This window comes from Amphibalanus amphitrite, unplaced genomic scaffold (genome assembly GCF_019059575.1).
Source record: "Amphibalanus amphitrite isolate SeventyFive unplaced genomic scaffold, NRLGWU_Aamphi_draft 000014F_arrow, whole genome shotgun sequence".
Lineage (NCBI taxonomy): Eukaryota > Metazoa > Arthropoda > Thecostraca > Balanomorpha > Balanidae > Amphibalanus > Amphibalanus amphitrite.
This window is the reverse complement of record NW_024881510.1, coordinates 617153-642854: the sequence shown is the minus strand read 5'-3', so window position 1 is coordinate 642854 and position 25702 is coordinate 617153. Positions and strand designations below refer to the sequence as shown.

The 25702-nt window shown below is 57.5% G+C and overlaps 4 protein-coding genes across 4 annotated transcripts; 2 read left to right on the top strand and 2 right to left on the bottom strand.

The window, feature by feature from the left end:
- Window positions 1–209: 209 nt before the first annotated feature.
- LOC122384181 (homeotic protein spalt-major-like) lies at window positions 210–2750 on the top strand. The gene has a single exon (XM_043371267.1). The coding sequence runs from the start codon at window positions 246–248 to the stop codon at window positions 2436–2438; it is 2193 nt and encodes a 730-aa protein (XP_043227202.1). The 5' UTR covers window positions 210–245; the 3' UTR covers window positions 2439–2750.
- Window positions 2751–4781: 2031 nt separating this feature from the next.
- On the top strand, window positions 4782–8454 carry LOC122384172 (UV-stimulated scaffold protein A-like). Its single transcript, XM_043371254.1, has 4 exons — window positions 4782–5383; window positions 5703–6276; window positions 6629–7452; window positions 7822–8454. Exons 1-4 carry the CDS (start codon window positions 4940–4942, stop codon window positions 8083–8085), a joined length of 2106 nt encoding a protein of 701 aa, XP_043227189.1. The 5' UTR covers window positions 4782–4939; the 3' UTR covers window positions 8086–8454.
- Window positions 8455–9836: 1382 nt separating this feature from the next.
- On the bottom strand, window positions 9837–13905 carry LOC122384165 (breast cancer anti-estrogen resistance protein 3 homolog). Its single transcript, XM_043371244.1, has 6 exons — window positions 13790–13905; window positions 12657–12775; window positions 12283–12430; window positions 11177–12012; window positions 10666–10834; window positions 9837–10476 (listed from the first exon to the last, which is right to left on the bottom strand). Exons 1-6 carry the CDS (start codon window positions 13790–13792, stop codon window positions 9988–9990), a joined length of 1764 nt encoding a protein of 587 aa, XP_043227179.1. The 5' UTR covers window positions 13793–13905; the 3' UTR covers window positions 9837–9987.
- Window positions 13906–16767: 2862 nt separating this feature from the next.
- Window positions 16768–24293, bottom strand: LOC122385115. Its single transcript, XM_043373119.1, has 14 exons — window positions 23934–24293; window positions 23268–23630; window positions 22830–23021; window positions 21880–22460; window positions 21409–21717; window positions 20953–21203; window positions 20346–20509; window positions 19900–20034; window positions 19316–19525; window positions 18789–18952; window positions 18283–18447; window positions 17812–17995; window positions 17352–17564; window positions 16768–17084 (listed from the first exon to the last, which is right to left on the bottom strand). The coding sequence occupies exons 1-14, from the start codon at window positions 24291–24293 to the stop codon at window positions 16950–16952; spliced, it is 3426 nt and encodes a 1141-aa protein (XP_043229054.1). The 3' UTR covers window positions 16768–16949.
- Between the last annotated feature and the right edge of the window lie 1409 nt (window positions 24294–25702).

Sequence of the window (25702 nt, the reverse complement as noted above, 5' to 3'; positions counted from 1 at the left end):
CAGGGAGAGTGATCCGAGGAGGGGTCAAGCAGACTCCCAGAGAGACTCCCACTCAGACTCCCAGAGAGACTCCCAGAGAGGGAGGGAGGGAAATCAGCCAGGAGAGAAGGATCTTTATTGACGGGTTGGCATTAGGGACAAGCGAGAGGGGAGGGGGAAGGAAAAATGTGGCCGGCTGGAGACAATCCACTGTGAAGAGACAACTCTCACCTTCCAAAGGCAGAGTTATATCTTGCTGCTGCCAAATGGGAGAGTGGATTAGGTACCTATTGACTCACGGCAGTTGTTCGCTTGCAGAAGCTGTAATTATAGTAACTCTGTTATGTCCCGCAGGTTTTGGCGGTATGTTCTGGCCGGCCAGTGGACTCGGACTGCCACCGATGGGCGTTACCTCCCTGCCCGGCGCGGAGACGGCCGCCCGACTACCGACCGGGACCGACTCGCCCGGGCCGCTCAGCTGGACAGCTCTCCGCGAGCTGGCGCTGCTCCAGTCCACTCTGTTCAGTCTGCAGCACCAGCAGCTGCTGCAGCTGGGACTGATTCAGCAGCTGCAGAGCCAGCTGCAGCTGCCCGCGCACGACTCCGACTCCGAGTCGATCGCAGAGGATGGTGCGAGCATCACTGACTCCGACTCAGTCGCACGGCCGGCAAACACCGAGTCTGGTGCCGGGGAACAGAAGTCAGTCGGCGCAGACCGAGATCCGCCGGGAAGCGAACGAAGCCAGGCAAATATTACGCATATCAAACCGGAGTGCACCTCGCCGACCGGCCAGCAGCTGTCACTAGAGAACGAGCTCTCCGTGACCGCGGACCGGGCTCAGTCACCGCCCGTGTCGGAAGCCGCGCAGTGCCGGGAGGCGAGGTCAGGAGACCCGGCGCCGGCCGGTGGCTCCGACAGCACCGTGACGCTCGCCGAGCCCGGTCGTTCGGCGCCCCTCAGCTCGCTGGCACTGCTGCAGAGGAGCACCCAGCAGGTACTGGATAGCGCCACTCGCACGCTCGGCGGTAGTCTGGCTGACGCCCTGTCTGCCGCCGACGGGCCGGCCGGCCGGCGCGACCCGCAGCCCAGCTCGGCCCGGCACCGCTGCCGCTACTGCGGTAAGGCGTTCGGCAGCGACTCGGCGCTGCAGATCCACATCAGGTCGCACACCGGGGAGCGGCCCTTCAAGTGTAACATCTGTGGCAACCGCTTCACCACCAAGGGCAATCTGAAGGTGCACTTCCAGCGGCACGTGGCGCGCTTTCCGCACGTGCCAATGAGCACCGAGCTGGTACCGGAGCACCTGGACGCGCTGCACCCGCCGCTGTTGGCGCGGCTGGGCCAGCTGACACCGCCGCCTGAGGTCGGCCCGCCGCCACTCGAGGTCGGCCCGCCGCCGCTTTATGCGCGTACTCTTCACGAGCCGGCAAAGCAGCCACTGCCGTCAGTCTCAGAAAGCTATCGAGCGGCTGTGCCGGTCCAACGGGGGAAGAGAGCAGAGAACCCACCACCGCTGGCCGAGCAGCTGCTCCGACTGGAGACGCTGTGCCGTCTGCTGCAGCCGCCGCAGAAGCCGCCGCCGCAGCACCAGGAGAAAGACCACGGACCGAGAAAACGCCGGGACCGAGAGCCCACTGCGCTGAGGGAGAGACCAGAGGAGAGGGGCGCCGCAGTGCCTCGAACTGAGTTCCGACCGAATGCGCTGGAGGACGAAGAAGGAGGGATGGACACCGCTAAAATCAAGCGGGTCAGAACACCCTGCAACGAAAAGAGCGGGATAACACTGACTGATCTTGCGATAAAAAATGAGCCACAAGAAGAGACTCCCGTTGAACCCAGTGAATATTTCCGTGCCCGTTCGATGATGGATCGGCACCGTGTCTTTGAGTGCCGTGCCGAGCTCGTTAGGCCTGGGTACGGCTGGGCACCCGCTTCTGCGGCCGTGATGCGGTGCGGTGGGGGCTCTCCGCTCGCCGTACCGAGGCCTGACCCCTCCGGCTCCGACTGGGAGGCACTGAGGCCGAGTCCGGTCGCCTCGGCCGGCGGCAGCCAGTGTTCTGTGTGCGGTCGCGTGCTCTCGTGTCGGTCAGCGCTGCAGATGCACTACCGAACACACACCGGTGAGCGGCCGTACCGGTGTCGGGTGTGCGGCCGTGCCTTCACCACCAAAGGCAACCTGAAGACGCACGTAGGCGTGCACCGGGGACGGGCGCCGTCGCTGCCGCGAACCACCCCGTCGCGAGTGGTAATGAGGTCAACAGACGTGACTGTTCCATCCTCGTCCGACCGGCGAGCTGATACGAGTGGGATGGTCAGCACGGGCCGGCCGGCGGTGCTGGACCTGACCCGGAGCGTGGCGACTAGCCTCCCGCACGGTGAGGTCGCCGGCCGCCGCTCTACCTGCACCGAACGGCACGGTGCCGAGGACTGCGGGACTGATGACCGTATCCGTCACTAATTCACTAACCAGCAATTGGCTGGCGTTTGTATTGCGTAGTCAAATTTATCTATACCAGTGACTGCATACGTAGAGGCTCAGGCATCAATTCCAAAGTAATCTTGGAGGCATCCAAACGTTCTTTCTTTTAGATTGTACTTTGTAGACCGTTCATTTGTATTGGAACTTTTAGGAACTGTGGTTTTGTGTATCATGGTATCATGGTATAGCCCGTTTATTTTACAGTGTTGATGAATGTAAGAAAATACGACAAGTTACAGTGGTGGCGGAACACCTTCAATAAAGGGAGGGGGCGGGCACTGCCGACTTTTGGTCCCATTTTTTTTTTTTTGCATGCAACCATCATGCAACGCGGAACGGAACGCTCATAGGGCTAATGTTAAAATGCCAAAATCAAAGGGGGCACGGTGCCCCGGTGCCCCCTCTCTGTTCCTCCGCCTATGAAAAGTTATGCATGCATAATCATCAATTATGTTCATAACCAAGAAGTTAAATATGCAGAGTCAACAGTTATTACCGTTATTACGTGGTTTGTATAGATAATGAGTGACAATATAAAATATTGTAGCAGCATTTCTTGTTTGCCCAATGGAACGCAAATAATCGAACCAGACTTTGCCTTCTAAGACTAGTTTCATGAGTTTTTATTTCCCAAATATTAGTTTTTATCTTATTTTTGAATAGTATTGCAGTATGGCGCCTATGATGGCGCCGCCTTGATGGCGCCTAATGTTCTTGATAAACCGTCTTGATAGCTGATTGCGGCGATTCCTGTGCTTGTGTGACGTGTAAATATTTTTTTTTTCTTGTGTGCATTGTGTGGTTTTGACGGTTTTAGGAAAATTTTTCGTCTGTATTTTTTATCGGTGAGTCTGGGTGAGTCTTAAATAAATCGACAATATGGTATATTGATCGATAGAATGGTTTGAAATGCATATGCATGTGTAACGTAACCCCTAGATGGCTTTGGCACTCAATTCTCATTGATAAACCGTGGCTTTGGGTTTGACAGTTTGGTTGGGTTCTGCCCTGTCAACTTATATGGCCTTGGCCCTGTCGTTCCAATTCAAAGTCCAATAAATCTGTAAATCTGCTGAGCAAAGGCTGAGTCCCATTCCATTTTTATCACAATCAACACTTAAATCGGAGGCTGCCAAGTGCCAGTATTCTGTTTTTTAAAAGCCTCCAACAATGACAAGCTAAAAGAACTGCACACAAAGTAACTGCAATGGAATTAGTCAGGCTTGGTAGTATCATGGATGTTGGATACCTACTCCCTATTCCCAAACACTTGCGCCGGCGACCAAGCAGCCGCCCTGGTGGCAGAGCGCTGAAACATCGATGTTGAGTGCAATGGCAGCCGCTGCACCGGCGTGTGTGAGGAAAATGAGGTAATGGAGAGCTTCAGGCGAGCTTTAGCCCATAAGACACAATTTCAGACACTTTGAACACATTTTTAGGGTGATCTTTAGTCCTCTCTAATAATGATTACCTTATGAAATGCACTGGTAGATCCAGAAAGGTGGTCCAGGATGCTGATGGGGATACCCCTAAAAAAAGATTCTGAATTTCAAAAAGTCACTGGATTTGATTCCTTATGCACTCCTCTGCAGTTTAGAACAAACTTTTCCTTATAAGAATTGTCAAGTTTGAGTTTTGTTTTATTGTCAAACAAGTACAAATTTTTGCCGCCTTCAGGCGCTGCAAAGTGCAGGGGATCTGGGATTTGCAACAAATTCCCTCCCCCAGATCCACCAGCAATGGAATAACATTGTTGACACAGCTTTCAGCTGCTTTTTCCCCTGAATCATGCCAGATTCACTGACTAGAATAATAGAATCATGCTGTGAAACAGGTCATTGTTTTGAAATGTTCTCTGAATGTAACCAGCATGTCCACTAAGTGCTAGTTACCTTTTTTTTTACTTGCTAGTAAGTAACACACCTTGTCAACTAGGTAGCTTTGATGGTCTCCATCCACTGAGTCAGTTAGCAGGGGAAACGCTCAAGGAATGATTGAGGAATATGATGAACCCTGAGCTGCCTTGCATCACAAGGAGTGCCACTTGCATGAAATTGAGGGCATTCATCAACATGATATTACATGCAATTGATGTGCCACTGCTGCACCACCACTGTGCTGGATTAACAGTCTCTCTACCTACTATTAAACAATGAGAAAGGACAGCATTGTATTAAAATCAGCAGATACTTGATAAGCTATAACTTGTAATTAGGCATTTGATGAAGTTCAACCTTTATTTGTATATGATGTTCTTCTGGTTTTTAATTTAGATTGGGATGGAGGACCAAACAGAACACTGATTGTGATGTTAATTATTATGAATATGGGACTTTCAAAAACCATAGCTGTTGACAATGTATCTCATTGGTTTGCCTCTCTGCTTCTGTCAGCAGGTGAGGCAGCTGTGATTTTTGCCAATAGAAGAGACAGGCGCCAGTGCCTGCTGTCACCTCATCTGAGGAGCCTGGGCAGCAGTGATGTCTGCCAGCTCGTCTGAGGAGGCGGCGCAACGGCGCGAGCTGGGACAGCTGGTCCGCCAGCTGACCGAGTCCGGCCTGCCGCAGCTGGACGCGCAGCTGGCGCGCCGCGTGCGCCAGCTCTGCCGCCGCTCGGAGCCGCTGGTGGACGCCGCCTACGAGCTAACGCTGCGCCAGCTGCGCCGGCCGCACGCCGAGCGCCGGCTCTCGGCGCTGCAGCTACTCGACGAGCTGTTCCGCCGCTCGCACCGGCTGCGGCAGCGCGCCGTGGCAGACCTCCAGCTCATCATCGACCTGTGCTTCGAGACGGCGGGCCCGCTGCCGGCGCCGGCGGCCGCCGCCCGCCGCCTCACGGCCGCCGCCGCCGCCGCGCTCCGTCACTGGCACGACACGTACGCCGACGGCTACAAGAAGCTGGCCGTGGCCTACCGGTTCCTGCAGCAGGTGAGGAAGGAGACACGATACCGTGCAGGCGCTGCCGCGCCGGTAGACGTGAAATTCGCAGTAACTAGCCCGTTAGCTGTGACACGTGCGAGCCGCCAAGTGGCGTGGACCGTTCTAAGACCTTTGCCTTTCTAAATCGGCCTCATTGAATTACATCTACACAATGGAATCCACTGACATTAAAGTCATAACTTTTTTTTTTAGTTCTTCAGACATTTTTTTTTGCTGAGGTTTAATCACTAGAGGTAATCACACAGGTAAACGTTTTCTCGTGTTGACACTCATTAACTGTCTAATGTGTACGCATGTGTCGCTACAGAACCGTCCGGGCGACCTGCTGCCGTCCCGGGCGGAGGAGGAGGCTGCGCGCCGGGCGGCCGACGCCGAGCGGCTGCGTCTGGAGCGGCTCAAACAGGCCAAACTCGACCAGCTACAGCAGGAGATCGGCGAACGGCGAGACGAGATCGTCAGCACCATGACTCAGGTGGAGAGCTGTTTCAGCCTGCTGCTGCCAGACGTGGCCCTGCTGGACGCGGGCGCGGACTCGGGGGAGGACTCGGACGCCAGTGACGGGGAGGTAGAGGAGGTGGCTGGACTCGTCGATGAGAAGGAAGGAGGGAATGTGGAAGGAGTAGACTCCGGTGACCCGGGTGAACCAGAGGCCGACAATCTGCCCTACGACCCGAACTGGGCGGGCAGCGCGCTGCGCGGACACGGCCAGCTCTCGGGCCGCCACCGTGTAGAGGTGACGTTGCCGGCGCGCCCCGAGCCCCTGGCCATCACTGACGATAACCGGGCGGTGGTGGAGACGCTGCGAGGCCTGGTGACGGCCGTCCGCCGCTCGCAGCTGCCGACCGTGCAGCGGTGGATTCAGCTCACCGAGTCAGCCGGAGGTGAGTGCCGACACAGACCCACCGGCCGGTGCCGGCGACAGAGGGGTACCGTGTCCGGAGACGGATTGTCATGCGGTACCGAGTCTAGGCGTGCTTTTATTGTCTTGCATGTCAAGGACCTGAACTGAGACTTTGTTCAGTTTGGTGTAATTTGCCTAGCGAAAATTCATCAAGCTATACTTAACATATAACGATAGTCGTAAACGATTTGTGCAAAGCGACACTTAAATTAAGGTGCCTCTCTAATATAATGAAATCGATTTGATGGCAAACACTATGCCCTATTGTTTCAACCGTAACTGCCGCTCGCTTTGACTGTGCCCAACTGCTGACTGTTCCGCCTCCCCCACAGGCGGTGACGATTCGCTGCGGCAGCTGATGGCTGTCCGGGACGCGCTCGGCTCGGCCCTGCGCCGGTACGAGGCGCTACAGCTCAGCTCGAGGCGCACAGACGGCGCCGGCAGCTCCAGCGACGACAGCGACTGGGAGGAGGTGCCCGATGCCGAGGACGCGTCGGCGCTGGTGGCGCGGGCCGCTTCCGGTACAGACTCTCGGCCCGCACCGAAAACGACCGTACGGAGTTCCACCGCGGTGGCCAGGCCTGCCGAGCATATCAAGTCTTCAGAGCTGACAAAGGCCGGTGTGGGGCAGACGAAGGTCGGAGAAGAGTCTACAGAGACCGGAGAAAAGCCGGCGAAGCTACCTGAGGCTGGAGTCGAGGCGGTGGAGCCGGGAGAGGCCGATGTCGGGTCAGACTCGCCGCCAGACTCCGGCTCGGCAAATGAGCGCGCGGCGCGTCGGGCACGGCTGCTGGCGCAGGCTCCACGGCTGGGTTACAGCGCCGACCTAGTGACATGGGAGCGCGGGCCGGGCCCGGCCGCCGGCCCGGCGCCCCACCAGTGCGAGACGGCGCGCGTGTGGCGCAGCGCCGCCGACGTGGCTCCGCCGCCGGCCGAGTCGGCCGACCTGCGGGTGACAGAGTTCAGCGGCCAGTTCGAGCCGGTGGAGCACCGGTGCGGCGCGCGGCTGCCCAGCGGCCGACTGTGCCCGCGCGCCGACCGACACAAGTGTCCGCTGCACGGGCCCATCGTACCGCGAGACGAGCACGGCGAGCCACTGAGCGCCGAGCTGCGCCAGAAGGAGCGCGAGGCGCGCGCCAGAGGAGAGGACTGGCAGGTGAGTGGCTGAGAGCCGTTAACGTTGACCTGACCTTAATGTATTACTGACCTGACCAGGCCTTAGCGCATCACGTTCCTGAACTGACCTAACCTTTGCTGATCACTGCCCTGACCTGACCTTAGTGTATCAGACATCATTGCCCTGACCTGACCTAACGTGACCCAAGTCCTGACCCGACCTAGGAGTGAACACGACAGAACGATCCGTTAATCATTGCGTATATTGAGTCATGAGTGTTTCGTGGTTCGTCTCCTTTTGGTAGCGCTCATGTTAACATGCTTGGGGGTAAGTAAATGTTGTTTGACCGCCGATGCAGCGGTGCGTGCAGTTCGTGTACACCTCACCGTTACCGCCCGCCCGTTACAGGACCCGCGCCTGCTGGCGGAGCTGCGCGTCACCACCGGTCTGGACCTTACGGTGGGCCGCGGCCGGCGGCGGCGGCGGGCCGGCGGTCCCGGGCCGGGCCTGACCGACCTGCGCCGGCCGGCCTCGGCCCGCCGCCGACTGGCCGACAAACTGTTCAGCGCCGGCACCGTGCGCCGGCTGGCGACCGCTCTGGACCGGCTGGACCGGCGCCGGCACGGAGACAAGTTCGGCGACCAGTTCAACTACCAGGTGACGGGCCGGTGACCGGTCAGCTCTCCAGTGACCGTCCGGTGACCGGTCAGCTCTCCAGTCCAGTGACCGTCCGGTGACCAGGTGACCTCACCTGGGAATTCCCTGTGGTCACTCGGTAACCGCCTGGGACGGCGGTTAGTCGGTCTCGCGCTGGGATACACGCGGACGTGTGTTGCGTCACGGGTGACCATCTGACACGTCATGGGGAGTTCTGCCCACGACACTGTGTATCGTTTTATGTCGCGCCATCATAAAACTGACGAGACTGACTGACAATATTGACAAACACTGACATTGTATCTTATTGAAATGTTGTGATACCTGATGCTTTACCTCAACTTCATTAACGCTGGCCACTTCTATAAAGCTTTTTGTAAGGATGATTTTAAATGTTGTATTTGAGGATATCGTGAACCCGAGTTTTATCGGGTATAAGGTATAATGATATGAATATTTTCTACAGGCTACATAGCCGAGATAGCCGAGAGATTGCAGGCCTAAGCTAGTAATTGTAGTTGTAGTTGAACTATATAGTTGAGTGAGTTACATGCAGTGCTGCCTCGTGAGAGGGGGCATTGTGAAACTGAAAATTCATTCGTACCCGTCAGTCACACAGTACCATCACTGTTCACCGAGTCATTGGCTGGAACCGCTTCAAAACCGCCTTACCGGCTTGAAACGCCACCGTGATACATTGAACGCCAAAGTCAAATGAAATAAATTCATTCATTGATATTGTTGTGTTTCGACTTTGCGTAATCAGCTGGCCATACGACACCATTTATGTGTTTGTTGCGTTTTCTTGATCCGACTGAAGATCAGGTCGAGGTTTGAACTACCGTGGGAGAAGAGTGTGTACTCGCTCTTTGCTAGTGCTCATCGCCATATTATCTTCTGAACCATGTCAGTATTTCCCGTATCACGTAAAAAGGAGCAAGCATCCCCGCGAGACTAATTGTAAATGGGCTTTGGTGGATTACATCGTCCCTTGTGCGAGTGAAAGATGATCATCCACGCTTCACAGCCATCCAGTGACCTGCCCCTAGCCTGGGGGGAGGGGGACATTGGTCAGACATTGGGAGTTGCACGACCCGTTCAGACTCACTGGAACTTTAGGGACCGGCCTTTACTCATCAAGCTGATGGGGGCGCGCTGCTGGGACTAAGGTGAACAGGTTAAACACACTGACCGTACAGCATGCTCTGGAAGCAGCAGGACGAAATAAAAATCCCTTCGACATCAAAACATTGACTATTTCGAAACACTTTACTGCACAGTACACATACAAGCATCGATCACATTGCCAGCACTGGCCAGCGTGAACATTCATTGAAGCATTGCGAATGTTTGATGACCGCTCCACACCAATTCAAAATGACTTTACTCCGTGTATCACTAATCTCAAAAGCCGTCTGTCATGCACGACTGGAAACGTTTATCACTCATGTTCCCATGTCCTCACCACTTTTCGAGATATCACAAAATAAATACGCCACTGTTCGCAACCCGTCGTAGCAGATTGCGGTCGACCGAGGTGGGTCCATAATCGGGAGTGGGGTAAGTGGGATGGGGACCTCAGTGCTATAGAACTGAGACTGAGTGATCTCTGACTAGCTAAATTCGGCTGGGGTTTGAGTCAAGTGGTGCTGAGGTTGTTGTTGTTGTTGTTGTTCCGGCCGTCGGGCCCGGTGGGCCCACATGGGGGGCCCGGAAGGGCCCCAGCCCCCTCGGAGGGCGACACTTGCAGCAGTGGTGCTGCGGTCGGAATGTATGCCGGTCCTGAAGAGGTGATGGGATATGTGCATAGCCCTTGTGGGCCGGAGTCAAGTGGGGTTGGAATGTGGGCCGAATTTGGGACCAGTGAGTGCGCAGTGTGTACTGGTCTGTGGGGGGGGGGGGGGGCTCGGGTCCCGTCTACGTGGGGCTGGGGTCGCGCTGCTCGGCCAGCACGGCCAGCACCTTGTGGACGCGCGGCAGCAGCTCCTCGCGGCGCCGCTGCTGGTCGGCCGCCGTCGCCGCCTTGCTGCCGGCCAGCAGCCGCAGGTGGAACTCAGTCCGGAACAGGTCATCACGCGGCCCGCCGTCGCCGTCACCGGCCGCCGGGCGGGCGGCCAGCGCGGCGCGCGCGTTGCGCCGGTAGGTGTCGCACTCAGTCGCCATGCGGCGGCCCTCGGAGAGCAGGTGGAGCGCCGCGTCCAGCTGCTCGGAGACTGGCTGCTCAGCGGCCAGCGGCTCCTCCAGCAGCGCGGCCAGCGGCGCCACGTGCGGGATGCACGTGTTGGGCGCCTCGTCGGCGGTGTGCGCGGCGCGGCGCACCCACGGGGCCAGCTGCGCGTCGAACTGCACCGCCGAGCTGGTGAACCGCTGCCGCACCTGGTGCCAGCTGGTGTACAGACGCTGCACCTGGAGGCGGGGAGATTTACTGATCAGAGCCGCGGGCTGTCTGGGGCGACCAAGGGTTTTCTAATATCGCTCGTCTTCTTGGTTGTGCTCAGTCCCCGCTCGGCTATGGAATCAATACGATTGGAACGAGAGATAGTGACTTGCCGCGCTTGTTCGGCGTGACCAGAGCTTGTGAGGCCAAGATCTCACCTGTGAGGAACAGAGGGCCTGTACGACGTTGGCGAACCCGTACAGGTTTCCGAGCGCCGTTTTGGTCTCGATGGCTACCTCGATCCACCGGTTGATGGTCCTCACACGCTGGTCGTCATCCTCTAGTGAGACGACCGAGGCGATAACAAACGCCGAGAACCACTCGGATCTGGAACAGAGAGGGGCGGCTGGTGACTGGGTGAAACTAGTGATGGTGACTCACCGTGACTGGCGGGGACAGTGACCAGTGACTGGGGGAGAGGTACATAGTTACTGGTGATTGGCAGAGGTAGTGACTGATGACTGCAATAGCGGTGACTGGTGATAACTGGAACAAAGAAAGGCACAGCGGGACTGATGCAGTCTAGCACACTCACACGCAGAAAGAGAGAATATCGGATCTCAGACTGCTGCAGCTGTACACCGGTGTGCAGAGACCTGTGCTAGAACGTGCTCTGTACTCGCCCCTCCAGCAGGTCCTGTCCCCCTCTCCACCACGTTCTACACCCACCTCTCCAGCACGTCCATGCGCAGCTGCTGGCCCTGTGGCAGGGTGAGCAGCTCGATGCCGCAGGTGACGCCCAGGCCGCGGTCGCGCCCGTCTCCATGCAGTAGGCGCAGGTCCCAGGCGGTCAGCGTGGCCGCCAGCTGTGCCGGCTCCGTCTCCAGCAGCTCCATGGTGACGCCACGCAGTGCCGTCCGATCCAGCGGCGCGTTGTGCGTCAGCGGCAGCAGTATCGTCTCGAACGCGCCCACGTCGAACGCCGAGGCCGGGCTGAGCTCGACCGGCGCCAGGGCGGGGGCGGGCGGCGGGCGGTTGCCCGCGGCGCGGTCAGCCGCCGAGTCCCCGGAGCCGTGTCCTGAGTCGGAGCCGGACCCGGAGCCGGAGCCGACCGCCGCCGGCGCCGGCTGCTCGGGGATGTCCGGGATCTCGGCGTACTCGCGGCCCTCGAACCGGTCCGGTTTTGGCGGCGGCGAGCGCTGGTCTGCCAGCAGCCGACCCGGCTTCTGGTAGAGCGGCGCGGCCGAGAGGCGCGGCAGCGAGCCACTACTGCAGAGCCGCGGCGCGCCCGAGGACGACAGCTGCTCGGCGCTGTCGGCCCGCCGGCCCGAGCGGCCCGTCAGCGAGCGGCGCCAGCTGAGACGGCCGCCGGCCGGCGCCGGCGTCTGACCGCCGCCGATGGCCGCCGTTCGGTTCACAGGGCGCCGGATCCGGGCGCCCGTGGCGGCTGACACGGCGCGCTCCACACCCACGTAGCTGGTGATCAGGTGCGGGATCGTCTCGTACGGCTCGTCCTCCAACACAAACTGCTCCGTCTCGTATATGGTGTCGGGGTTCATCCGCACCTGAGGGAGGAATTCGTGTCGTGTCACGACGCGTCTGCAATAATCTCTCTGACGATTGACGAATCATCGTCTGGGCTGGACGTGTTTAGGAAAAGGGCTGCGACATATCCCACAACCACGATATATCGAGATTATCCTCATGTCACCATCCTCTGACACAAAATCACTCATGAGCTGTCTCAGACTTCCTTTCTGACGTTTCCTTGCCAGATGTGTCATAGTCTGCGGAGGTACGAACTAGGAATCGTCATGGTCCGCGGAGGTACGAACCTTGTTGACCATGAAGTGGACGTTGTTGCCGTTCCAGCGGCAGCTGAGGACGAACTCTCCGGGCTGGGAGGCGCTCTCCCGAACCAAGAAATCGCCGTCGGAGAAGAGCAGTTCCTCGGCTTCCATCCTACCCAGCCGGCCATGGAACCTGCCAAACACAGACGTATCGATGATATTTATACAATATGCGCACTATTTAAACAGTATAGATACTTGCAGATCTATTCAGACCATACACTGTTCTGTTCTAAGATTCAGACGCACCGATGACTGGGACACGTGACTCTCACGCACCAGACCGACGACGGCCTCTTCCGCCATCCCGCACCTGGGACCGGAGCTGTTCCTGTTGCACGATAATATTATAAACTCACCAGGCGTGTGAGCGCAGGTCGGAGGAATCTAGAGCGAGCTCCCACTCCAGTGTGACGCCGGTAGGCTCGTGCCCACCCCCGGCCGGCTCCTCATGGTGCGCTACAGACCGCGGTGACACCTGACGACAGCGGGACGGGAGTGAGTTGGGCCCGCCGCACTGCTGTCCATTCAACCGGGGCACTGTCCGTACCAGTACGGCCGCTCGTATTGCCATCCGAGTCAGTACTCTTGGCGATATGGCTGTTCGTAGCGGCACCTTATGCTATCCTTTCCATAGTCCACAGTCCGTGCTGTTGCTCGTAATATCAAGTGCGTCCATCCGTCCATAATACCGTCGAATGCCATCCGCACTATCTGTTGTCCGTAAAGTCGTCCGTACGGCTATCCGTACAGCCGTCAAATGCCGTCCGTTCTGGTGCTATCCGTACCGCCGTCCGAGCGCCGGGGCTGTATCAGTTACGTTATCTGAAAACAAACTATCGAGTGGTACAGCCAACGAGGGAATATCTGGGAGCCGGTGACGGGACGGGCAGTCAGTGTTCACACAGCTCGGAGTCACTGAGTGTGAGCTGGCACGGCCGTGGGATACCAAACCCTGATCTTCCTGGAGACCAGACAGAAAGGAAGACTTCACATGCATTGATTCACAGGTTCACATGCACAGTTGCATTGACCAATAGCGAAGGTCTCATGGCATTCAAGGCTGAATGCTGAAAAATCAGCCTGGTTCTATAGAGTAATTGCTGAGATAATGGGAAGTGATGAGCACTGAAATGAAGGACGGGCACGTTTAGCCTGCGGTGGTCGTGCGTAAATATTGATACAGTTGGTGCATGACCACGGAGGGCGGACGACAGTGCGGCGCCACTGAATAGATGACATATACACAGTTTATAACGGCACGAGGCGGGGACTGGGCCAGACGCGACGTGGTCACGATTGAACTTTGCCGGGGGATGCACTGATTTGAGGGATGCACTGGGGATGCACTGAGGGTATGGGTCGAACGCTTCCAAGATGTGACGTTGAATAAAATTTCAATCATTTCTCTCCCGAGTTACTCAGGGTACGTTCTCCCAGCCTCGCAGGCCCTCAGCACTCTCCTCTTCCCTGGCAGTTACCCGGCACTCACCATTCTACAGCCGAGCTGCCACCGCCGCGGTCCGTCCCTCAGTCACCGCCAACCGGCACTTTACTCTGTCTGTGCCTTCCGTACCCTGCCAGCCCGGCGCCGCCCGCTTCCGTACTGCAGCCCCCTCTGATACGGCGCCGCCCGCCGCGCCGCCGTCCGTGACGTCATCGATCAATGAATGACGTCACAATGACCGCGCCGCCGGCGGCGCTATCGGCAACGCTCGAGGGGGCAGGGGGAGGGTCTGGGGTCTGGGTAGAGGGGGTACGGGAGTCGGCCGGTCGAGGTAACCGGAGTAAACATTTCCTGCTAATGTGTCTCGCCGGCGCGGCGGCTCGGTCCCGCACCGGCGTGAGAGCGCTGTGTCAGAAGTCAGCCCTTGGGCCATGTTGCATGGTGACCCAACTTCCAAGTAACCCATACTCCACACTCCACAGCATATGCTGCACAATGGTCCGATATTCAATCCACAAACATTTCTCCACTACTGTGGTGGATAGTCCTTTCCATAGTGCAGTTGTTGAGAGCTTACACAGCACGCATTTTATGTCCTCTGGCATGTGTGGACAGACGGGCGCAGCTAGCGAGCGCGAGACAGCAGTTCATCATAGGCAGTCACGCTGCAGTGTTCTCACTACACACTAGCCAGATATCAGTGTAATATATTGTAGGCTACGTACGACGGCTCAAATACACCAGCACAGCAGTGCAATGGACGGATGCGAGTGAGATCGTGGGTTCAGCGGCTCTGCACAAGCCGTATCACAATGTTCAGTGCGACATGACTGACCTCCGTTCACTTTGGTAGCGTCTTTTGTCACAAAATAATTAGTAATATTTGCGTTGACACAGGTAAATGACTAGCACAATATCAGTAGTGCAATCACAGGTAATTACAAGTGACCAGTAGGTCGTTCAAAACTGTCCTGTGAGCTTGTACGAGACAGTGGCACAGACTGGACGGGACTACACACCCGTGGGGTATTTGTTTACACTCCACGCAACAGTCTAATGCAGAAATGCATTAGACTGCTGAAAGACCGGCTGCAGTTGCCGGTCAGTGGAATAACTGTGTGCGTAGAGCCCACCCAGGCTCCCCAGCGGACCCGAGCGGACCAACATCTAACGGGGACCCACCGGGGCTGCCTGAGTCCAGAGAGCAGCCGGGGTCAGCTGGACAGCCGACAGGATCCAGCCAGGCAGTCGACAGAGCCGACAGCAACCGACAGAAGTCAGCCAGCCGACAGTCACCACAGGCTACCGTTTGTAACCCTTCAAGCTGTCACAGACAGGAGACCATCTCGGCAGACCACAACGGTTTACACAGTGACACCTTCCGCACTGGCACGATAAGAATGTTGCTCACAGCGTATGGACGGACTAGACAACAATGAACAACGTGAGATCAATGAGTCATCACTGAGTAGCACAGCTACATTTCGTGACAAAGCATAGCACAAAACTACGTAACCTTCACGTACAGCCCTCTGCAAACTGCGTGGTAGGTATTCTTTTTTTTTCGACAAAACCGAGAATAACGCGGATGCTATGCTATCGGTCACCCGGAAATCGTAACAGCGAGACACGCGAGACTCCGCACCTTAGATTGGCATCACCATCGTATTCATTTTCCATCCAGTTTGGCAACAAAACCCAAAAGTTTATATTTGCCCCAAAACAAACTTTTGCATTTTGTTGCCACGCAAAGCATATACTTTGTTTAGTGATAGACCCAATCGAAGGAGTGTAGCATGGCGCATCTATGTGCAATGAGTTCCGACCGACTGGTAGGGGAGAGTGGGGAAAGATGCCCAGGGTTTGACTATGTCATTTATTATTCGAAAATGACGATCGGAAAGCCAAAACTTGGAGTCTCAACGGAAGCCGACATGATTTTTCTCCAAAAATATCACACTTTCGTGCCTGAAATATGATAACTTTTTTTTGCTATTAAGCATTTTCCCAAAGAAGTGAAAGGGGGCATCTTACCCCACAGGGTGGAAAAGACGCCCCCTGGCGTTGGGTAAGATGCCCCCCTGCACTATAAGTGGCATAAATGGGCACGTGAATCGCCTGAACTAATCAGTAGTCCCTTCGAGCCTGCAGTAGACACCAAACGTCATCGTAAGGGCCCTCAAAAGTAGTCGTAAGGGGCTTCAGAGGTCATCGTTAGGGCCATCATAGTCCAGCGTGGCCAAACAAGCCTCCGTGGTGGCGTTCGGACTTCGGAGACCACGGGGCCCTTATAGATCTTCATGATGCTTGAGGGCCCTCGAGCCCATCGTGGGGACCTCAGATGCCAGCGCGGCCCGTGGAGCCAACGTGGGAGCCCTCAAAGGATGTCGTGAGGGGCCCTGGAGCCAATAATTGGGTCCACAGAGGCCGTTGTGAGGGCTCTCAGAGTCAGATGCCGCCCAAAAAGTCGCTGTGTGGGCCGAGAGACCGGCATGGGGAGCACCCGACCGTACCGGACTCTCAATAGCCCCAGATCGGCTTTTGTCTCTCATCACAAGTACGTAATAAATGATTTGACGGGCTGCTTGAAGGACAGCCTACGGATTTAGGGGGGCGTCTTTCCCCATCAGGACAGGGGGCATCTTACCCCAAGGTACCGAAGTAACATTAAATCAGCACAATTTTTTAGCCATAAAACTACACCCTGAAACAAACTCTTTGGGATACAGTACAAGCATGTAAATGTATCACGACTATAGCAAGGGACGCAAAAATTATCTACCTTCTTTGATATTTACAATGTTTTGACGCCAAAATATTTTTTGAAAGCAGCAAATAAAAAACATGCAATCACCAGCCAGCCGTTGCCCAACTGAGCTTCGCAAATTTTTGTGCAGTTAACAAGGCAAGCTTCCGCTTTACGCTAAGAACATTAATTTCCAGGTTCGATTCTTTGTTTCCCCGCTAGAGGGGGTGGGGCGTCTTTCCCACCCTGGGCATCTTACCCCACTCTCCCCTAACATAGTCTTTGAGCTATTACCGTTTTTTCGAAAACAAAAAATACATACCACGCAGTCTGCTGAGGGCTGTACTTCTTGACGAGAAGTCGCCCCGGCTCCACTGACCGCGGGCCCACGACTGACCGACTATCCGTCAGACTCTCAGACTGTCCGGCAGACCTGACAGCGTCTCTGCCGAGTGAGTCTCACACTTCGTAGCCCCATTTGTACTGGTTGAGACAGGCATTCAGGTCGGAGAGCAGCGAGCGTCGGTAGCGGCGACACAGGGTCTCCATGTACGGCAGCTGCTCCCGAGTCTGGTAGCCGACAATGGGTGTCATCTGGCGGCGAACACGCACAGACGCCCACGTCAGTCAGGCCAGAAGGACACAAACATACACCGGTCAAGTCATGGAGATGCACTCTCATCGTTTCAGTCAGCTTCTGGGAAAACAAACATAAGTTGTATGTGCTACAGAGACTCACGACATACATCCGCACAACTTCGTCTCACAAGTAGAACGCAGTCATTCCCCAGTTCGCTCGCTACGGGTCAGTACCGACCCGCCCATTCCTTGGTAGCTAAAAACACCCCTTCGGAGACTTACCTTTGCGGCGAGCAGCGGCAGCGGCCGGCCGGCGGCGCGCGTCAGGCCCGTCTGCAGGTGGCGCAGCACCGAGACAGTGAAGTAGAGTACGTAGTCGGCGCCGAGCGCCACCGTCAGCGCCAGGTAGTGGCGCACCTCGGGCCACGGCAGCACGCCCAGGTAGCACTGGCGCAGCCACGGCGCGCACAGACTGCTCAGCGGCAGCCGGCCGCCCTATCGGAACAGAGGAAACGCGGTCAGCGGCGCGAGTCAGCTGATCGGGACGACTGTATAAGACAGGGCATGCTGGATTTTCACAGCAGATCATATTTCAGGGCAGACACTGGAAGCTAGTCATAACACATCAGTGGTAAATCGTCCGCGCTGTGGCTGTAAATACGTGCGCCAGCAGGTTTTTTTCCGGCTGTGTCGCCCAGTCGTCAGGGGGCACAGCCGTCCCACTCCGCCCCGCCCCGCTGACCTGCAGTGCCGTGTGCAGACCGGGCAGCTCCTGTTCCACCAGCGCGCCCACGTGGTGCAGCAGCCCCGAGAGCAACAGCTCATCAGTACACAGGTCGCGGCATCGCGCCACCTGGTTCCCGCGGCCCACCCACACGTACGCCGAGCTCGGCACGCGGAAATAGGCCGTCAGGAACTGGCGGCTCCTGGCGGCGCAGCGGGGGGAGGTCAGAGGCTGAGAGACAGTGGCGTGAGGACAGAGCGCTGACCGGACAGGATGTGCGGTCTGTGTGACAGGACAGCACGTCTGCCCCACAAACCTGTCGCTTATCATATTGTGGCATGTCACAGGGCACAGGCCGCTGGGAAAGGGAAACATAACCATCAAAGCCTGACCACCCCTTCCTCACTTAGAGACCACTTAAGCCTGGCCACTCTCCTTCAGAGGGCCGCCCCTCCCTGTCAAGGATTGTACGGCGCCGGCGCCACTCACCGCTCCAGGTTTCCGCCGTAGAGCAGGAACATTCCGGCGGCAAACCAGTGCACGCCTCCTTCGCTGCTGATCTCCCCGCAGAGCCGGCGGGCGTGCCGCAGCAGCGTCTGGAGGCTCTCCGAGACGGCCACCGAGCCGGCCACCAGTCGGTGACGGCTGCCGTACCTGACGGCACAGGCGGCGCGTCAGTACAGAACAGTTATACAGGGACCTACCTACAGAACAGTACCTACAGGGCCACGGAGCCGGCCACCAGCCGGTGACGGCTGCCGTACCTGGCGGAACAGACGGCGCAATGGAAGGTGTATAAGCCATAGAAGCTCAATACCAGTAGCATGGTTGTAGCCGTTCGACCGAGCCCAGAAAAGGGCCCCGAACTTAAGGACCTGTATTATTCACCGAGCCCAGGACACGTCATGCTCTGAGCCGACGACACGGGGCTAAAACCCAAGGACATGTGTAGGCTCGGTTCAGCCCGGCGCCGGTGTTCTGCTCCTACTACTGACTGTATGACGAGGTCGGCGGCGGCGGCGTCCGTGTCGAAGCTCAGATCCTCCTCGGTAAGACTGGAGACGGCCGGCTGAGCGCACCGCTCGGGCAGCGAGAGAGCCGCGTCCGCACCGGCGTCCATCTCCAGCAGCTGGTCCAACAGCTCCGTCAGCAGGCTCTCCTGCACGCGGGGGGGGGGGGGGGCGCAGGGCTCAGATATAGGTAACGGTACCGGGATCGATTGTTTATTGGGGCTTTAGGGCGCACCCACTAGAAGGTCATTTAGCGCCCATGTGCCGGGCTCAGATGCATACAAGGGCCAGCGTCGAGCTCAGAGACTGTGCCTCTGCGGGGCTCCTCAGATACTGTCACCTGGGCTAAGTGACGTGGCTCATTCACATATCGCCCACCAGTTGCCAGATACTGTCAGTCGGCAAACCCACTATCATGCTAAAAAAAATCACGACTCATTATTACATCTCAAGCTTCAATGTACGCTTCAGACTTCCGTGTTCAGGCAGCCTAGTCCAATTTGATTACGTACCTTCACGCCGGCGCTCCCGGTGCCGGTGAGGGTCGATTTGAGCGCGCGCCGGCAGGCGGCCAGCCACGCGGCGTCGTGCAGACTGTGGCGCGACTCGGAGAGAAAGCGCGCCAGCTCCTGCGGCCGGCGGGAGGCGGCGGCCAGCGCGCGCCGGCCGTCCGCCCGCTGACCCGCCGCCGTCACCGCGCCCAGGCCCGACTTCTTACAGCTCTGACGGAACGCGAGGGAGATGCAGCAGGTGATGTAAACATCAGGCAAATAAATACCGAATTGGTTAATAATCTGGTTATTAATGCTTCCTGTTTTTATTGCAAAAAAAAAAACACCAAAACTAGCCCCCAGACATCCGCGGGGCGGATGACATGACTCTACTGCCGTACTGGTGAGTCAGTGTGATCCATACTGACCTCCGGTCTCAGGTACTGGTGTATCAGTGTGTTCCGAGACTGACCTCTGGTCTTAGGCACTGGTGTATCAGGGACTGTTAACTGACCTCCGGTCTCAGGTACTGGTGTATCAGTGTGTCCCGTACTGACCTCTGGTCTCAGGTACTGGTGTATCAGGGACTGTCCCCGTTAACTGACCTCCGGTCTCAGGTACTGGTGTATTAGTGTGTCGGTGGGCAGGTCCACAGAGCGCAGCAGGGCTCCCGCCTGCTGTCTCAGCACAGACGCCTCGTCAATGATGTCCGGCACATCGGCTGCCGCCGGGCCATCCGTCTGGAAAGCAAACAGCCACAGTGAGCGAGGTAAACACACAAACACAGCCACTGGGAGCGAGAGGAACATGGACAGCTACTATGAGCGAGAGCGACATAATTTACGCTGAGTAAGTTGGTAAAACAGCTGATGCAGTGCGCAATAGTAATAGGCACACTACGCAGTATACAGTCTTTTTGAAGATCAAATGCAGTGCAAGTCTTATATTATTTAGCGGAAGCTCCGAGAATAGGCATCTCGGGAGTCCATGATAACCTGACAGCTACTGCCGTCTCTACAGCCTGTAACTCGTTCCCCGGTCGGCGCCTTACCTGTCCCGAGGTCAGGGTGATGAACAGTGTCCTCCCATCCAGGTGCGTACAACACATGAGCGCCAGCAGACACAGCCAGGCCGGCGAGCCGGGGTCACTGAACACGGAGCGCAGCTCCAGCGGGAGCAGCGGCCGGGGAGACGAGCGGGTCAGCAGCCACGTACCTGGGGCAGCGCGGAGGATATGGCCGATTAGAGGCACCGCGGCACACTCAACAGCCGGTAGGGTGAAGTCGAAGATCGAAATGAAATTGAATGGCAAATTTTCCTTCGGCGTAAGGCTTGAAACACGTTGAAAAAATGAAATTTGGAAAGACGTCGTCTCCATTCCCCCTCTTCAGTAAGCAAGGTCAGCTTGGGCGAGCAGTAACTGCATGCAATGGTAGTGGGAGAGAAAATTGAATTCGTGGGTGTCTCATGCTTCAATACAGACAAACAACAAAAAGTCCATCTTTGAACACCTCAGCCTCATTACACTTTTGACAAAAGGGTGTCTTGGGAAAGGCATTTGATGCCTCCTTATAATGCCGAGTGAAAATAATACACACCAGACGTATAATTGTAAAAGGCCAGTCTATTTCGGTACGAGTGACTAACTAGGTACTGACCCCAGTGGGTGGCCGCCCAGCAGGTGAGTAGGTGCGCCGTCCGCAGCGCCGGCGACTCCTCATCTTCCTGCAGCCAGCCCTCGTCGACGCCCTGCAGCTGCTCGACAGCTGCCGACAGCAGCTGCTGCAGCCAGGCCTGCTGGGGGAGCAGCGTGGCGCAGCGGCGCAGGCAGAGGAGGCCCTCCAGCGGGGCGCCGCCGCGCGCCGCGCTGCCGCCCAGCCACCGCAGCGTCGGCGAGAGAAGCTGCTCTCTGCGAGTGGAGGAGCACGGTCCGCTCAGTGCCGAGAGCCCAAGGCCAGGATAGTTACATTACTAAACCAGGGTCAACACCAGTCTCACGCCCGGAGTCGACGCGTAATCCACCGGCAGTTTTAGATAGAAGACAGCATCTTAATAGAAAAAGGTGAACAGAACTGAAGAGAAGAGGCCAGCTCAGCACTAAGTCGGCAGCTCACCTGGAGAGGACGCAGAGGGCGCGAGGGTAGCGGGCCAGCTGGCCGCACAGCGGCAGCACGTGCTCACTGAGGGCCGTCAGACCGCGACTGGACAGCTCCAGGTTGGGGTCCAGTCGGTGCAGCCGCTCGTTGAGTGTCTGCAGTAGCTCGCACATGACAAGGGTCTGCAGTCCGAGGTGGGATCGGCAGAGGCGCGCCAGCAGCGCCGAGTACGCCGCCGCCGTCTCGCCGCTCTCGGCAGAGCGGAGCGCGCGCGGCGCCGCCTGGCAGATGGCGCGCGCCAGCATGCCGGCCGAGCCGCGGTGGGTGCTGCCGGCGCGCCGGCCGGCCGCCAGCAGTCGCTGCCCGCCGGCGCCGTCTGTCAGAGCCAGCAGCAGCCGCACCACGGGCGGACAGCGGCGCGGCGCGGCGCCGGCGAACGCCCGCTGCAGCTGCTCGCACAGTTCGGCCAGCAGCGCCGGCTCCGCGCACGCCTCCTGCAGCGGCGCGGAGAGGCGCAGCGCCGGCGCCAGAGCCGCCAGCGGCAGCGGCCCGCCGCCGGCCGCGCACGCCTGCGTCACCAGCAGCTGGAGCAGCTCCGGCAGGCTGGTGCCGCCGGCGCCGCCGTCCCGCCGCGCGCCGATGGGGAACAGCGCCGCGCTGGAGCGGTACTGCGCCACACACACGAGCAGGTGCAGCGCGTGACTGTAGCAGGCCTCTGATACGGCCTCCGCCACGCGGGCGGCGTTGGCGGCGGCCGGCGGCGGCTGGGCGCGCGGCGCGTCCGGCCGGCCGCGCAGCTGCACCACCGTCAGCTGCAGCTGCAGCAGCTGCGGCGACTTGCGCAGCACGGTCACCAGCTTGTGCCGACTGAACTGGGCGTGCATCCAGTGTCGGCACCATGCGGCGGCCGGGTCGGCCAGGCAGAGCAGCGCCACCGGCAGCTGGTACAGCTCGGACAGACTGGAGAGGCCGGCGCGCGGCACGCCCAGCGTCAGCAGGTCCACCGTGTTGTCGATCATCTCCTCCACGTGACGCTCAGGGAACCGCAGCCAGGCGCGCGTCACGTACCGCTGGGGACGGGCGGGCGACGGTCGGGACCGGTCAGAAATCGACACGGACAGATCGAGCCGATAGGGGACAGACGCGGACCAACCGGAGCCAATAGTTGGCCGATGCAGGCAGACGGAGGCCACACGGGAAAAGACCTAGCCATATTGCCACCGAATAGTGGAAGATGCGCACAAGCAGAGGGAAGTTGGAAATACGTGGAAGCAGACTCGCGCACAATCAGATCTATTCACAGAGATGCGATCAGTTTGATTCTCCGAGCCACCATCATTCAGACGCAATGAAATATGAACTTCAGACCACGATGTGAAGGTATGGACATCCATAGTCCTCATGACGGTATCTCTGTCACTAAAGATTGACAGTCGTACCTGGTACTTGTTGACCATGGCCAGAATCTGGAGGGCGCGCTTTGTCTCAGTGAGTCCCACGTTGAGGCCGCGGTGGTGGGCGCCGGTCCGTCGCCGCCGCTCCACGTAGATGGTACACACCGCCTCAAGCAGGCTAAGGTATGCCTCCTTGATGAAGAAGTGCGACTCGCTTACCAGAAGGCGGGCGTGCACCTGTGGAGAGAGAGGGCGGTGTCGTCAAAGCAGCACAGCGCGTCTGGCGCGACCGTTCCTGTTTAGCGACCCGTCCCCAGCTACCCACCTGTCCAACCGCCAGTGTCACCAGTCGTCCCCAGCTATCCGACCGTCTGTTCCGCATCCCGACCCCAGCCTCCCAGTCACTCGCCCGACCCCACCCATCGAGGCGCCTCACCGGCCCAGTTCCTCAAACCGTATCCATCCGGTCCACCTATCCCTCACCTGCTGCGCGCCACCGGCCACTTCATCACTGGGGTCGAGCAGCGCGTCCTGCACGGCGGGCCGCAGCTGGCTCCAGGCCTCCGGTCCCACACTGCCGGCGGCCAGCGCCGTCTGCAGCAGCGTCAGAGACTCGGCGCGTGCCTGCGGCTCTAGTTCCGGAGCCAGCGCGGCACCCAGGCCGTCCAGGTCGGCCGGGGAAAACACCAGAGACGGGTTCAGACTGCCGTACAGCGAGGAGCCCACCGAGCGGCTGAGCGCCTCCGCCGGCAGATCGCGCACGCCGCCGGCCGCCGCCGGGTCGGATACCATATCCCGCAGCTCGTCGGCGTTCTCCAGCATCTCCCGGGCGGCGGCCTCCGTCACCTGTCGGACGGAGGGCGTCTCAGGGCGCACTCGATCTCACATCTCGGGACACACACGGTCACAGACCTCAGGGTACACTCGGCCACACTTATCAGGAATCAGGATACACTCGTGACTGGATTAGGTATCACTAAGAACTCAGCAATCTTCCGCAGAACACAGTCGTCTGCATTTCAAAGGAAATACAAGATTTAGTTGATACTGCATCGTGCACAAAAACCACTTCCGAAGAGTACGTTTAGCTGCCACACCACGTACCAGCGGAGACAGTCGTCTGGCTGTCGACATGAGCGCAACACTAACCTGTGTCAGCCGGTTCCGCAGCTGCTGCACGTCCGGCTGCGCAGCCAGCCGGCTCAGCAGCTGCGCGCCCAGCTGCTGGCAGGCGGAGCGGCTGGTGACGCCGCTCAGTGCCGGCAGCTGGCGCACGGCGCGGCTGATGGCGGCTGACAGCTGCGCGTCGACGACAGCGCGCAGGGCGGTCAGCAGGCCGCAGCCGGGCTGCTCAGGCAGCAGGTCCAGCTCCTCCAGGTAGAGCAGCAGCTCACCCGCGCTGCTGTCGCCGCCGCCGGCGCCCACGGAGGCCAGCAGCGGCCCCAGCTGCCGCAGCAGCTGCTGGGTCTGCTGCGTCACCGTGTCCACTGTCCACTGAGCGTCGGCCATGGCGCCGGTGCGGCGCTCACAGCTCACCAGGGGTGCTCAGATCACCGGAGAATCGTTCAGCGAGCACTACCACCCCTGGCACCAGCACCACAGTGCATAGGTCACCAGAGAGCACTCAGATCACCAGCAAACTTCCTATCACGATGCTGGTACCACAGCATAGCTCTGAGCTGATTAGCTTACCACCTCTTCATGTCATCAATAAGCTGCTCACTGAACACTACAACACTTCACACAGCAGCATAACAGCAGCACAGGTATGAGCTCACTGGCTCATGGTGTCCAGGAATTGTTCACTGAGCACATGGCTACAGGTGCAAGAGCACACATTCATATCATCTGCTGATGCTCTGGGTGCCACTAAACCGTTCAATCCCATTCCACTGGCTGCTTCCAAACACCCAGAGAATAAAATCAAGTACACAACAGATGCCTCTTGTAAATCAGTTCACCTGCTGAGAAATATTTTCTCAGATAAACAGAGCTTCTGATGACTGATTGACTTCAGTGTGTCTCTCCAGAACCAGCGTATACCCTCCAGTTAGCATGTTTGTTCATAATGCATAAGCTGCTGAGTTGGGGAAGGCAATTATCAATTGGAACATCACATTCAGAGCAATAAGTAATGTAACAAAAAAAAAATATTGCATCCCACATAGGTAATGTCAGCAAAGCAGTGATCAAATTGGACTGAAAAGTATTGGTTTCAAGAAACTAGACTTTACAACTACTTAATAAGTCAATGGCACAGGTAATAATTGCTCAAATGCATTAGGTAGCAGAAAGTTGGTGTAATGGTATCAGCCAGTGCCTCTCATGCCAATCAAAAGCACCAACAACAAACTGGTTTGGGTTAGCAAGACAGGAAGAGGAAACAATTAGCAGTCAGCACCTGGAAGCCATCAACTGCACAATGCACATACCTGCACATCACAATGACAGATGACGTGATCAAAAGCTGAGTACAGCCAAATAGAAGTCTTAATGATTTTTATAGAAAGCTGAACATTTTGCAAAATGTGCTATAGTAGCAGTAGGGTGGAGCTGCTTCCATGGCAATTTAGCACCAAGTAGCATCACGTAGCATCATATGCTGAAACAAGGCCCTCTCATCATTCACCAACCAGGGTGAAACAATGGTCATTGGAATCCTTTCAAAATAACTCATCTATATTATGATTTATATTTTCTAAATCTTGAATAAACACTATCATAACATACGATCAGGTACTTTGAAAGTATACTATATGGGTTCCTTTTCACAACTTTTAACGTTTGAAACCATAGATACGGACTTTGAAACGGTGATGTTGAATTTCCAGGAATGTTAAAAAAAATATGGACGCATGAAAAATACCGAAGATAGAGCTTTACGCGGTCCTTTCTCGGCTTCAGACCAAGGGTACATG

What these genes read in the sequence shown, in the direction of transcription:
- LOC122384165 (XM_043371244.1), bottom strand. An exon ending in TCCACTTCATGGTCAACAAG is followed by an intron (nt 12,013 to 12,282) that starts GTTCGTACCTCC and finishes TTCCTCCCTCAG; the next exon opens with GTGCGGATGAACCCCGACAC. An exon ending in CGCATGGACGTGCTGGAGAG is followed by an intron (nt 10,835 to 11,176) that starts GTGGGTGTAGAA and finishes TCTCTGTTCCAG; the next exon opens with ATCCGAGTGGTTCTCGGCGT.
- LOC122384181 (XM_043371267.1), top strand. Translation starts at nt 246, where the DNA reads ATGGGAGAGTGGATTAGGTACCTATTGACTCACGGCAGTTGTTCGCTT.
- LOC122385115 (XM_043373119.1), bottom strand. Translation starts at nt 24,293, where the DNA reads ATGGCCGACGCTCAGTGGACAGTGGACACGGTGACGCAGCAGACCCAG. An exon ending in TCCGCGCCGCTGCAGGAGGC is followed by an intron (nt 21,718 to 21,879) that starts GTGCGCGGAGCC and finishes GCGCGCCGGCAG; the next exon opens with CACCCACCGCGGCTCGGCCG. An exon ending in GCCGCCGACCTCGTCATACA is followed by an intron (nt 18,448 to 18,788) that starts GTCAGTAGTAGG and finishes CTGTGCCGTCAG; the next exon opens with GTACGGCAGCCGTCACCGAC.
- LOC122384172 (XM_043371254.1), top strand. Translation starts at nt 4,940, where the DNA reads ATGTCTGCCAGCTCGTCTGAGGAGGCGGCGCAACGGCGCGAGCTGGGA. An exon ending in CCTACCGGTTCCTGCAGCAG is followed by an intron (nt 5,384 to 5,702) that starts GTGAGGAAGGAG and finishes GTGTCGCTACAG; the next exon opens with AACCGTCCGGGCGACCTGCT. An exon ending in CCAGAGGAGAGGACTGGCAG is followed by an intron (nt 7,453 to 7,821) that starts GTGAGTGGCTGA and finishes CGCCCGTTACAG; the next exon opens with GACCCGCGCCTGCTGGCGGA.